We start from the raw sequence: 14,075 nt of genomic DNA, 5'->3' as shown, positions 1-14,075 counted from the left end.
TGTATGGGTATCTCCAGGACCTAGGCCAATGTGGCCCTGATTGGGGCTCCTGGGCATTACTGCAATATAAATATCAAATATCTCCTAGCAATAATAATACTACACACTACCTCAGCTGTGAGGTCTCTTTCTCTCTCTTCTTTCCAGATTTCCCCTGGGGCATTATACTTTATTAAAAATAAATAGTTACAAATTCAGTTTTACAGCAGCTCACAGGGGGAGGAGGATGGAGGAGGTGGAAAGAGTTTGTGGAGGAACCACTGTCCTGAATGAGTAATTTGTCTGTCATCCAGACACTGCCCCAGTTAACATTCCCTCTGCACACACAGGGCTCTGCCTCCTCTGGTGGGTGTCTCTGAGAAAAGTCAGGAATAGTTTTAAAAAAGAACCAGGGGAGACTTGGGATGGGTGGGTGGAGTCAACCTGCCTCTGGGAGTCAAGGATGCCAAGGGCCAGAGAGAGAGTTGAAAGGGTTACTGAGTCCTTGACTCCTGATCTGGAATTTTAAATGGAAGAATATGGATTTTGGTTCTTGATCTGTTTTATATACAATAATATCATGTACAACAAGCAAAAAACATGCAAAATACACCCCACTTCCCAGATCCTTTTCACTCTTTCCCCATGACCCCCAGATTCTCCTGTCCTCCCAGTTTGGTTGGCATTTATAGCCTACTTCTTCTCTGGCAACAATCTGGACCCATTTAGTGGCCATCAGTTGTACTGAGGCAATTGCTTTGGGTCCAAGCCTGTCTTCCCATGGTTCCAGCCCCAAACAGTGGTGGGGCTTGTGAGGGGCATTCCCTCACATCAGCTGTCAGTGTAGGAGTTCAAAATACACATATTGCTCTCCCATCTGGTTGCAAGAAGTCTGTTCCAGTGTGGGTTGGGCCCATTGGAAACATGAGCATGTCTCACACAGTACATGCTCAGGGGCTGAGAGGTGGGCAAAGGAGGTTCTTTGGGGAATTTTTCAGTTAAGCACTGGAGTGAAAGGGAGAAGGAGATGGTGGTCAACAGATGTGGAATGGAAAGGCAGGAGGAGTCAGATGGCCGACTCTCTGCGGTAGGAGATGGTGTCCAGGGGGATGGCAGCCTGTAGCCGTTCCAGATCCAAGTGACTCCCAAATTCCGTCATCTGGATGACTCCTCCATCGTTCTTGGTGCTTCCTCCTAACCCAGGCCCCACTTCCACCTCATCCTCATCCTCATCTTCGTCTTGACTGACTAAGGCCAACTCGTTCTCATAGCAGAAGGCACTAGGAGGTGGCGGAGAAGAGAGGATGGTGATCTTGCTCTCTTGAAGCTCCCGGGCTGAGCAGCAAGGGGTGCCGGCCACCTCGTAGGTCTTGTGGAAGTGTGAGTAGTCCACTTTGTAGCGGTTCTTCTCCTCAAAGACCACAGGTTCGAAACGGTGACCCCAGAGGATCTCACTGGCCAGGTAGGAGCTGCGAGCCTGGGTGGTCATGGCTGTGGCCTCCACCATCCCCTCCAGGATGACGACAATCTCAAAGTCCTCCATCTCTAGCTCCTCCTTGCCCATTCCATAGAGTGGGCTCTCCTCATCAATCTCATGGACAATGATAATGGGGGATACCAGGAATATGCGGTCAAGGCCTATGTCATAGCCCACGTTGAGGTCCCGTTGGTCCAGTGGGAGGTACTCACCTTCCTGTGTCATGTAGGGCTTGATGAGCTGAGCCCGGACATGAGCCTCCACAATGTGACTCCTCCGCAAGTTTCCCACTCGCCACATGAGGCACAGTTTGCCATCGCGCACAGAGATGACAGCATGATGGCTGAAAAGGAGGGTTTGGGCCCGTTTCTTGGGCCGCGCCATCTTGGCCATGATGGTGCCGATCATGAAGGAGTCAATGACACAGCCCACGATGGACTGGACCACTACTGCCATGATGGCCAACGGGCACTCCTCAGTCACACAACGGAACCCATACCCAATGGTGGTCTGCGTCTCCACCGAGAAGAGAAAGGCTCCTAGGAAGCCATTGACGTGCATGATGCAGGGCTTTGCAGTGGCGGGGACACCGCTCACCCCAGTGGCACCCAGGTCACCATGGAAGAAAGCGATGCACCAGAAGAGGAACCCAAAGAAGAGCCAGGAGACCAGGAAGGCTGCTGAGAAGATCATAAACATGTAGCGCCAGCGAGTGTCCACACATGTGGTAAAGATGTCGGCCATGTAGCGTTGAGACTTGTTGCTCAGGTTGGCAAAGTACACGTTGCACTGGCCATTCTTCTTCACAAAACGGTTACGGCGTTTCCGCCTGGGGACATGTCCTTTCCCATTCCAGCTGTGCCCATTCATGTTGCCTAGGGTAGAGACCTTGTGTCCATCCTCTTCAGTTGAGACAATGCTGTACCTTTCAGAGAAAACAAACTGCTGAGGTAAAAACAAAAAGGGGGGGGAACCTGAGCACTTAGAGGGTCACTGGCTCCCCAGGAGGAAGCTCGTACTCCCAGAGACAAAGCCCTGCTGTGAAGAAGTGGAAACAACTGGAGCTCTGGCTAGCTGTGCACTGCCAAGGGAGAGCTCTGAGGAAGAACACATTGCCAGAGTCCTCCTCTGGCACTGTCTGAGTCCTCTTTGGCATTGTCAGGATGCTGCTGTGAGGAAGCTCACAGTGTTGGAGTCCTGAGAGGGCACTGTCATGAGGAAGTTCACAACACTGGATTCCCCAGCTGGTTCTACCAAGACCTGGCAGTAAGATTGGTAGAGCCCTGCAAATCCACGGGTATCCACTTTATATCCATGGACAGCAGCGCCGATGCGGAAACAAATGTTGTATCCGCACAGGGCTCTGACACTAAGAGCCGGGCGGGCAGCTATGAGGAACTGTGGTGTGGACCCTCCACCTGCCCTGAGTGGAGGGCCTGGGGGGCAGGGACACTAGGCGGGGTTGCTCAGGCCCCCCGCCCAGGGCAGGTGGAGGATCCACCATGGCTGCCAGCCTGGCTCTTACTGTGGCCAGGCTGCGGCTCTGAGGCATGCCCCCCTGCTGGAGCCCAGTCGGGGAGAGCCTCACAGACAGCTGTGGGGAGCCTGGGTCTCTCCACCTGCTCTGGGTGGGGGGGTGGGGCCTAAGAGCAGCTCCCGGCCATGTCCCTGCCCCTCAGGCTCCTAGCCTGGCTGAGGGCCGGTGGAGGGTCCATAACTCCGGCTGGGCTCCCCACAGCTGCTGTGCAGCTCTCCCCGAGTGGGCTCTGGCGGGGGAGGGGGGAGGGGGTGCGGTATCTCGGAGCCTCTACCCCTGGTGTAGAGACCTGCAAATCTGTGGATATCTGTGGATAAATGTTGCGGGTCACAGATTGGTTGCGGATACACATTTCTGCATCTGCGCAGGGCTCTAAAGACTGGTGGATCCCCCTGGTTGGACATTTGCAGAGCATCGCTGCAAGGAAACTCATTCTACCAAAGTCCTGACTGGACTCCACTGTGAGGAAGCTCACAACACTGAAATCTTGACTTGCCTTAACTCTGGGATCTTGTAACATTTTGGCCCTGAATGATAAAGGTTGGAAGTTTCTATTTTCTGTTGCCTTCTCCTCACTGATCTAATTGTGCATCTGTGACAATGTTTATACACTTCCTGAGTTCAGGACAATTCCGTTGCCACAGCAACGAACATGGCTCCCAGCATCCTGTATCCAGAGCCAAAGGTGTAATTTAGAGATCAACAACAGCCAAAGTGCTGGCAGATTCCCTGTGAGAAACTCCCTCTCTCTGAGAGCTGCTTGTCCTGCTCTCATGCTCCCCTCTCCCTCAGAATATCCCAACCACTTCCCTGCTCCCGTTCAGGAAGAAAGCTGCTGCTGTTAGGTCATAAGACTTTGTATAACATCACAGTTGTTCCCTGATCACATAATCACAGTGGATGCTCTGACCATTGGTAGAATTAAGTTGATACGCTTTCAGGAGGAGGGAGCCCACAGGAGGCATCCTGGCTTTCAGTGCCTCTCCTTCAAGGACTGTCTCTGTACTCCATTAATCTCCCTAGGTTACCAGACCATCTGGAGTTATCCAAGATGGCTTCCTTGACCCCGTCTCTAACTGTTCCTGAGATTCCCCATGAGTTAAACATGGGGGTCTCTTCAGGGTGATAATAATCATCTCCCAAATCATTCACCCTCTTCCCTTCATTTGGGAAGGCAAAGTGAGGTTTATGGAAGGTGGGTGTTTATCTCCTGATGATTACAGGCAGAAATCTGTAATTTATCTCCCCTCTTGCCGGGGCAACTGCTTCAGCTTCTCACCTTCCATAAGGGCCATAAGCTTGGTGTGGAGAAGCAGAGCAGGTGTGGCCTGGCAGCCATTGACACTGCGGGGAGTGATGAGGTGTAGTTTGGAATAGATTTAGAGAAGGGGGTGAGCAAGGAATACTATATTCTATAATCCCAGGGGTGATGACTGCCTTTAAGAAGGGGTCACTCACCTGTTAACTCGGACGCTACCCATGGCTCGCTTTATCATCAGGGTATCTCAGATCGTGAGATGCTGTGGGAGTTGTACGTGTCTCGGGTCTCTAACAGCAGAGCTCACACGGGACCAGGTGAGGCTGGGACTCACCCCTGATGAGCTGTGGCACCAGCCATACCTGTGATCGGTGCTGAACACACACCTTAGAGACAAACAACAAAGGAAAATCCCATCAACATGACAACCCAAAAGAGCAGTCCCTGGCCAAGCAAGCAGAGCATGGAGGTCCCAGGCTCTGTGACCACTCAGGGGAGGCCTCATAATGTCACTGTATCTTGCCAAGACTTCGTCTCAATCCACTAGTTGTAAAAACAGGTATAAAGAACTGATATATACAGACAGTACAGCAGTTCCCAGCAATCACCGTACTGCAGCCCCCTTTTCCATACCACAGCCCCCAAGGCCCCTGTGTACGTAACCCAGTCTCCCCTCCCAGTTAGCAATATGGGAAGGGCAGGTCAGTCATAAATCCCAGGTCAAGAACCCGCGATTTAGCACATTTGTAAGGCACCTCGCATATGCACTACAGTAACATAAAAGCTTACATGAGGATTAGAGATCAGTCTGTCAGAATACACCAAAAACAAGGGCTAAAGGAGCTCAGAAGCTTTCAGGCAAACCGCCCCCACCACCTCAGTCCAGAGGGAATGCTTCCCAATGAACACACCCCAAAAACTGGAAAGGAAAATGGTTAATGGATACAAAAAAGCAAAGTGATACATAGGAGGTATCCAGAGATAGGGACAAGGCTGCAGTAATAAACAGGCCTTACAACATGCCCCCAGATCAGCCAAGGAGTGACTCTGCTAGACAACCTGCTGCAAAGGGTTCAGTGGACTGAGAAAGCCATGCCCCTGGCCTGGTCTCGATTAAACCAAAGAACCATGAAACCAAAGAATCAACTTGTCCTGGCTGATTGGAGCTGCTGAGAAGGGACATACTGCAAGGGGTGATGACTCATAGATGAGGAAGGGCTTTGTGGACCAGTGCTAACCCTGCACTGTACTCTTTGGGTTCCTGGCAGCCATTGCAGAATGCAGGCATAACCAGCCCACTCCCTCACTCCCATCATCAGGAGCAAGTAAGCAACCATTTTTCCAGGGCAAATGCAAGGAAAGTGTGATTAGGAACACATTACAGTGGACTAGCCTGGATGTGAGAAAGGCATGGTGGATGACTTGGTTAAGGTCCACGTCTGAACAAACTATCTGGGTTTCTCAGATAAGCCAGGGACAGTAATAGCTGCTTCTGATCACTGTTGCAAAATGGGGTTCCACGCTGCTAAGGGTAACCCCCAGGTTCTGCTTCTGGCTAACTAGTGGTGGACACACTCCCTGAATAATGGACACAGACAAACCACAAGCCAGCTCCTCAAAACGCTTCCTCCTACCTCTGGCTTGGCTGGGCTTGACAGCTCTCCCAGCTGTCTTGCAGCCAGCTAAAAATGTTGCTCAGGCAGTTTGGTATCTGAGACTATCCATACATGGCCACTTGAAGAGGAGCATGGACCCATGAATGAATAGCAGGGAAGACATAATGGAACCTTGGGTACTCTACTGGCTGGGCTCCAGGTAAAGACAAATAATTGCCCATAATTACCGTCTTAGCCTACCCAGTCAAAAATAAACACAGCCACTTGAGAGCTATCCCACCGAGCTCCATCAGGGACTGGAGTCTGGCGACCCTTCCCTGGTGGCCAAGAGCATTAAAGGCTGTTGAGAAAGTTCTAATAAAATAGATGAGGCCCTCTGTGTAAAATGCAATTATGCAGTTGCATAAATTGTAGTAAAATTGTGGTTGATAATCTAAGCTCAACAGAAAGGCTAAGGAGTGATGGAAACTATCTCTCTCTCATCCCTGGAGATGGTCCCACCAGAGCAAGGACAAGACTGCCTGTGCTGTATGTTCTTTAGCACACTGCAAAAGGTAGGAAATTCAGAGTTAGGGTTGCCACATCAGCACATCTAGGTCTAGCAGTGGGAGGAGGAGCATCCCCTTCCTGAGACAGTACAGCTACTGTGATGGCTAAATCTCAGCACTTTCCCTTTCTGCCATGAGACAAGGACACGGAAATCAAAGCATTTTCACACACAATTAGGCAGCACTGGAGCTAGTAGTGTAAAGAAAGGGACATTGTCTCAGCTCACATTTGGATATTTAACAACTTCATAAAGGTTACTGAGCAAATCTCTCTCATCCTTCCCCAGGCATGGATGTAAAGGTTCCAGGGAGAGGAACCCTTTGCATCTAAAGGGACAGACTGTGATTGACCCTGAGTTCAAGGGAAGTGCTAAGAGGGTATAAGGAGCTTTCTCTTTGTTGTAACCCTATGCAAACATGCCCAGAACTCTGGTTCCTTGCATTCTCCAAGCCACCAACAGGGGCAGGGGAAGAGGGACAGGTGAGAGGTGCACAGAGCTGAGGCTCAGCCACCTTCTGCACCAGCCAGCACAAATAAGCCAGGTGGGAGTGTAGATTGCTATCTGATAAAGGGTAACACAGCCCCCTCTGGCGTGTTCTTCCCCAGCTCCCATGAAAGAACTCTGGTTGAGTCAGCCAGTGTGTCTGCAGGGCTTCCTGCTGGTACCGAGCCCCTGTGCAACCTTCTTCCCAGTGTGGGCTCTGGCTTGTAGCCCAAAGCCTGTGAAATACCTCGACACAGGACGTCTGACGAGGACAGGACAAACAGCTGGTTCTCCCAGCTTGTAGCACTACACTATTGAAACAGAGCACCTGAGGCTAACACTCCATTAGTACATGAAATTCATATTTAATTACAATAAAAGTACTTCTGGGAAGGATAAAGGCCACCTATTTGAAGACATGCAACGTTTCAGTATATGAAAGCAAACATTGCATTACTGATTGCAGTCTGGGAACAGTGTGATCTCAGTCTATACACTCACAGGTGGGAGCCCCCTAAGCGCTTTTTCATCCATCATCTTCCTTTTTGACTTCGGAAATCTTGTCTATGGATTTCAGGAGATCAGCCACAAAATGCAGCATTTCCGTTCCCGAGACCAGCTGTTTGATTGACAAGTGTGCATTGGCTATAACCCCGTGGAGATTCTGCAAGGCAACATCTACGTTTTGTTGCACTGCCCCCAGGCTGGCAGACTGGCCTGCACGCATCATGTCATTCTCTGCCTTGAAACTCGCCAGCTCCACCTGGAGAAGGGACACCTCCTGCTTCAGCTTTGCAGCCTTACTTTCTGCCTTCAGGGCCCGCTGGGTCATCCCCTGCAGATTCCGCTCTGCCTGCTGGACAATGGATTCTAAACCCTGAGCCTCTTTCTTTTCTTTGACCACACTGGCCCTCAGTCTTCTCTCCAGGTTCCTCACCATGTGTGTCTGACTTTCTGAGAAGCTCTGGATACTTTTGATCTTCCTCCTGAGCATGGAATTCTCCTCTTTGAGTTCTTCGTAGCTCAGCTGCAGAGATGGATACTCCCTGTCTCCTATGGATTCTTCATGAAGAGCACAACTTTCAGGTGCCTTGTCAGGAGCTGTGCTGGAAACATACAAGTCGCTGGGATGGAGGCAGGGAGCAAATGCCTCAATTCCCAACTGTCTGGCTGTGTTGTGATATAAAGAATCATGCGGGCTACAAGATGACATGCTGGCAAACCTGGACTTACGGGCTTTTTCAAGGGCAGGGTGGTGATAGCTCCCACCCCAATCATCATCCTCATCATCTGATAAGGTATCAGCCATCTCTAGGTCTTTGTAAAATGGCTCCTGAAATTCCATGCTCAAGCCCAATGCTTCTGGAGATAAGGAATCATCTTCAAGGCCTAGGTTGTGTCTGGCCAATTTCTTTGCAAACATTCTATTTTTCGACGCTTCCTCTTTTGCCGTGCCACGAGTTTTCGTTTTTACAAACCCCTTTAAGGAAAATGGAATGGCTCCCTGTGGATCTTCCAGATGATTGTCCCCTGGGCAGATGAGGCTCCTAGCATGGGCCGGAGGAGGTGGCGGGTGATGGGGGTAACAGCATATGGGTTCCTCCTCCTCCTCATTATCTAGGCCTTGGGACTGTGGACAGGTCCTCTCCAATGTTCCTGAGGGGAAAAGTGGCCATGGCATTTCTGAAGTGCTGTGGGCTCCAACAGAAGTAGCAGTGTGCAAATTAGCTCCAGCACAGGTCACAGCTCTTCTGTGACAGGGCTGCCTGAGCTGTCCTCTGTTGTGCCATCCTCTTTAGCAGCTGTCTTAGCCTCGGCACCATTAACAGTGTGACAGTGGGTTACAGAAGTATCTGTACTTAAATCATCTGTGTGTGCATGTGTCTGTATCTTTAATAACGGAGGGAGCAGAAGTCATATAGGTTTGTGATGTCATCAGACAACTGCATTTCATGTTGTGACTTCGCAGCCAGGGGAAAGAGAAACAGCCAGATCAATGTTCACAGCGTTTCAGCTAATGAGACTGAACTATACAAATAACTGTCAAGCATAGGATAGGCCAGGTCAGCTCTGATATCCCAGTTCCATACCTGGGCCTCACAGCCATGGGGTTGTTCATTAACAGCCTTGATATGCAAATGAGTGTATACAAAGCAATCTGAAATCATAAGAACATAAGAACAGCCATACTGGTCAGATCAAAGGTCCATCTAGCCCAGTATCCTGTCTTCTGACAGTGGCCAATGCCAGGTGCCCCAGTGGAATGAACAGAACAGGTAATCATTAAATGATCCATCTCCTATTTTGGGATCAGGGCAGGGGGAATAGAGTAAGGGGGTGGGGATTCAAAGCAGGAGCCTTAAGGCAGAGGGGATCATGACCAATGGGCTATTGGCAGGACCAAGGGTTAGCCAGGGGATCAGGGCAGAAGGATCTCATGGCAGGAAGATAAGGTCACTGAAGGCTACACAATATGGGGATTTGGGCCAGTAGGATTCATGCCAGGGTTGTAAGGCATGAGGTGAGGATGTTCATGGTAAAGGAATAAGGCCACAAATGTGGGGAGGGAGGTTCATGGGGATCAGGGCAAGAGGAAGAATTTGGATCTGATTTTAATAAAAACATGCATTGTGTCCAAATCTGGTGATGAAAACATTCAGTTATAAACAACCACAATCCCGGGAAACTGTGCTTGACTCAATATCTCTCTCCCAAGGATCAGGTGAGCTGAGCTTTGTTCTCAGGATTACAGGATGTCACAAGAAACCCTCAATGTGTGTGGATAGCTCAATCACCCATGTCTAAGGTTGCCAACATTTATTTAAAAAACAAGGGACTGTTTTTAGCACCCCGACCCACCCAGCTCCCAATAATAATGATCATTGTTATTATTTTTATTATTAATAATAAATAAGCAGTCCTCACTTACATTCGCCAGGCATATTTCTTGCTGCTTTTTGCAGCACCCAGCAACTCCTGATCTTGTTGCACAGAAATGAAGTACGGGACAGGCAATTATCTATTTAAATAAGGGACATCCCTTGTAATATGGGATTGTTGAAAACCCTACCTGCATCCTAGGTTTAACGCACTGGGTGTGTCATTGCCTGGTGATAGGATTTCATTGTTTACTGGGACAACTTGTCTAAATGCATTTATGATGATGCTTCCTCTGAGGGGGCAGGGACTGTGTCTTGTGCCAGCCCAGAGGACCAGAGAGGAGACTGAGTGGATTGCCAGAGTGCTAAGTGACTGCATCACCCACTGAGAGGCTGGCCAAGATAGGCCCAGAGAGGTGGTGTGGCAGTCTGAATCAGCACTCCCCTGACTGGCAAAGGGAAGCCGTAGAATCACAAAACCCAGAGCTACCCAAATCAGGAGCAAGACGGAAATAAACTCATTAGCTGTTTCCATCTGGACATGCCCCCCCAACATCTATCGTAGCCTGGAAGAGAAAGAAACATACAGGCGACTAGTCCAGGGGTGGGAGGCAGCCGTCACTTGGTGTCCTGTGGGGGGTGCTGCTTCAGAGTCTGCTATGACACTGCCCCCTAGTCACCAGCTTCTCTATGTCAGGGCCACCTCAGAGATCTCTCTCTTGTCTTCAGAAAGCCTCATGTGATCCACTTCAATCTGAATCTCATGGGCATTATCAGATCTATGATTTATTTTTAATTGTATGAAAGTAGCAGAAGAAAGAGCCAAATGGTTCCCCAGGGACGAAATATAGTACATTTCTAGAGGCTTTATAGCTCTGCAGAACCACTGAGTCGCAGTCATCTCTGGTGCGGGAGGGGGTAGCCAGCTGGCGTGCAGTACGCTGCACCACAGTGAAGGAGAGGTTATACTGCCTGAGGGCACAGACACAAAAGTCTACTCATGTGAAAAGTGCCAAGGGGTTTACTGCCCATGGAGTTGAAACAGGAAGGTCTCATCTAAAACAGCCCCCGCGCGCCCCCCGCTCTCCCCCCACACATACACCCCCCCCACATAGAGTTTATTTACCTCAGGAAGATGAAGGGCTGACTCTAGCCTGCTAGGATTCAAACCAATGGTTCTGGAGGGAAAACCTAGGAGTTTCATACCTGATGCCTCTGAGAAAGACAGCGATCTCCTCTCTGTTCGTGGGGATTACAGACTTTGCTGCTTGGGGCTGCTCATCTTAAGCCTTTGAGGGCTATAGAAATTCAAGCTCCACATTGGGCATCGCTCTTGTAACCGGCCCTATAGGTGCTATCAGCTGGGTATGAACCCTAGGCCTTCAGCACCTAAAAGCATAATCTGCTACCACGTGAGCTACAGGACTGACTCCTCAGATGTAAGTGACCCACTAACCTCTCACATGTGCCATCCATCAGAGGGGGACAAAGACCCCACTCTCCTAGTGTGGGTTACGCTTAAACCACTAAGCCACCCTCTCTAGCCCTGATTTCATTAGCAGCCTGAAATGCAGCTCCCCAAGCAAATCATCTCCCTTCTAGGCCTTGTATTTGGTGGTGCCAATAATGTTGTAACAAATCTGTGGCCACTAAGGATTTCCTGGTTGCCATTTTGCTGTGCACTTTGGCTATGCTTGCACAAGGAAACTGCATAGCTGTAATTCACCACTGGTGCGCCTCCATCAGTGACTGCAATGGGGACAGCACAAGTGTGTACAGGGCACAGACATTTTCACCACTGTGTTGTCTCTGTGTTTGAGCCCTGCATTCCATAGTACTCCTGCCATTGCTACCACTGCTGGAGCTGCACAGCTGGTGAATTACAGATATAGAATTTAATCATGTGGAAAAGACCTGTGGTTCTTTGGACCGTCACAGAAACAGTGGGCATAGAACTTTGGAACTTGCAAATAGAACTCAGATCTCTTAGTATTATTTATTATTTGTTCCATAAATGATCTGGAAAAAGGGGTAAACAGTGAAGTGGCAGATTTTGCTGATGATACAAAATTCCTCAAGATAGTTAAGTCCAAAGCAGACTGCAAAGAGTTACAAAGGGGTCTCACACAAAACTGGGTGACTGGGCAACAAACTGGCAGATGAAATTCAGTGTTGATAAATGCAAAGTAATACACACTGGAAAACATAATCCCAACTATACATACAAAATTATGGCATCTAAATTAGCTGTTACCACTCAAGAAAGATCTTGGAGTCATTGTGGATAGTTCTCTGGAAACATCCACTCAGTGAGCAGCGGCAGTCAAAATAGCTAACAGAATGTTAGGAACCATTAGGAAAGGGATAGAAAATAAGATTGTAAATATCATAATGCCACTTTATAAATCCATGGTACACCCACACCTTGAATACTGCAGGCAGTTCTGGTCGCCCCATCTCAAAAGAGATAGATTAGAAATGGAAAAGGTACAAAGAAGGGCAATAAAAATGATTAGGGGTATGGAACAGCTTCCAGGTGTGGAGAGATTAAAAAAGACTGGGACTGTTCAACTTGCAAAAGAGACAACTAAGCGAAGTTATGATAGCGGTCTATAAAATCATGACTGGTGTGGAGAAAGTGAATAAGGAAGTGTTATTTACCCCTTCATATAACACAAAAACCAGGAGGTCACCCAATGAAATTAATAGGCAGCAGGTTTAAAACAAACAAAAGGAAGTACCTTTTCAGACTGTCAACCTGTGGAACTCATTGCCAGGAGCTGCTGTGAAGGCCAAAACTATAACTGGGTTCAAAAAAGAACTAGATAAGTTCATGGAGGATAGGTCCATCAATGGCTATTGGCCAAGATGGTCAGGGATGCAACCCTGTGCTCTGGGCATCCCTAGGCCTCTCACTGCCAGAAGCTGGGACTGGACGACTGGGGATGGATCACTTGATAATTACCCTGTTCTGTTCATTCCTTCTGAAGCATCCGGCACTGGCCATTGTTAGAAGCTAGAATACTGGGTTAGATGGATCATTGGTTTGACCCGGTATGGCTATTTTTCCATTATGTTGTTCTTACGTATCACAGTAGCACACAGAAGTCCCATTGTGCTAGGTGCTGTACAAACACAGATGAAGACACAGCCCCTACCCCAAACATCTTACAATCTGAGAAGAAAAGTGACAGGTGGAAGGTGAGCGGAGGAAGCTGCAAGCAACTGTGCACTATTTTTACACATGCACGTATGCCTTTTCTTTCCATCATTATAAATAGATGCCTGCAATCCCCGTCTGCCCCCCAAACCCTCATTAATTGATGGATTTCTTTAGGCATCCCATTCTCTGGCACCCAAATAGGGATTTTATTGACATGCCTTTGCCTGGTTTATATTGTGGGGTAGTGTGAGAGGGGGAAATGTTTTCCTTTGAAGTCCCGGGGATGGGGACGGGGAATATGAAAACAAAACAAAATGATCTGATGTGAAACCAGCTCCGTGTGTGTGACTCAGAGCTATTCATAGCTCCCTGAAGCCAGCTGCAGCAACAGAGCCAGAAGGGCTCTGCCCGTATTATTATTCCAATTACCATCTGAATTAAAAGTTTGAGCAGTGATCAGCCCACATGCTGACGGGCTGGAGGGAGGGAGAGGAAGAAAACACCGCTAGAAAGGGATATACACAAAGATCCCCTGGATGACAAAGTCAGAGAGAAAGATGCAAAAAGGTTAAAGCTTCTGCCAGCTCCCACACCTCCCTCCTCCGCCCTCCCCCCGCCCCGACACACACAACCCATGTCAACTGAGGTGCTATTTGCATGGGTCATGCAAAGATCACTCTGAAAACAACTAGACACATACTCTAGTGCTCCCTGTGTCTCTCTGCTGAGAGAGAATATGCCACTGCGCATCAGGGTTGAGAGAGGGTATGAGGCAGGTATGGGGGCAGATGTTAACATGCTAACTTCTTCCAAAATGGGGGGGCGAGAGAGTGAGTGAGATATCAGGGAAGGCTAAAGTCAGGCGAGAGAGCTAAGCTGGGGAGGAAGAGTCGGAGAAGGGAGTACAAAGGGCAAAGAGAGAGAGGGAAAGTTATGGGGACAGAGAAGGGAGAAGGACCCAGGGCCCAGTCCTCTCATCCAGGGCCAGCTTTAGGCCTATTCCACCAATTCCCCTGAATCGGGCCCCACGCCTAAGAGGGGCCCACGCCCAGTGAGAATCCCTTCCCTGGCTAGAGGCGCCTTTTAAATTTTTACTCACCTGGCGGCGCTTTGGGTCTTCAGCAGCGGGTCCT

General features: G+C 49.2%; 1 protein-coding gene across 12 annotated transcripts in view; it reads right to left on the bottom strand.

Annotated features, from left to right (window-relative positions):
* Positions 1-597: 597 nt before the first annotated feature.
* Positions 598-14,075, bottom strand: part of KCNJ4 (potassium inwardly rectifying channel subfamily J member 4) — a 40,753-nt gene continuing 27,275 nt past the window's right edge. For 5 of the 12 annotated variants that reach the window (XM_044988793.1, XM_044991099.1, XM_044988024.1 and 2 more), the window contains 2 exons: positions 4,452-4,637; positions 598-2,381 (listed from right to left, as the gene is read on the bottom strand). In XM_044988793.1, coding sequence (XP_044844728.1) covers positions 1,046-2,381; positions 4,452-4,489 — 1,374 coding nt within the window. In that variant the 5' untranslated portion in view covers positions 4,490-4,637 and the 3' untranslated portion in view covers positions 598-1,045. The other 7 variants (XM_044989530.1, XM_044990369.1, XR_006574566.1 and 4 more) reach the window with 7 other exon arrangements.

The sequence above is a fragment of the Mauremys mutica genome, chromosome 1 (genome assembly GCF_020497125.1).
Source record: "Mauremys mutica isolate MM-2020 ecotype Southern chromosome 1, ASM2049712v1, whole genome shotgun sequence".
NCBI lineage: Eukaryota > Metazoa > Chordata > Testudines > Geoemydidae > Mauremys > Mauremys mutica.
This window is presented reverse-complemented; position numbering and strand designations above follow the sequence as displayed.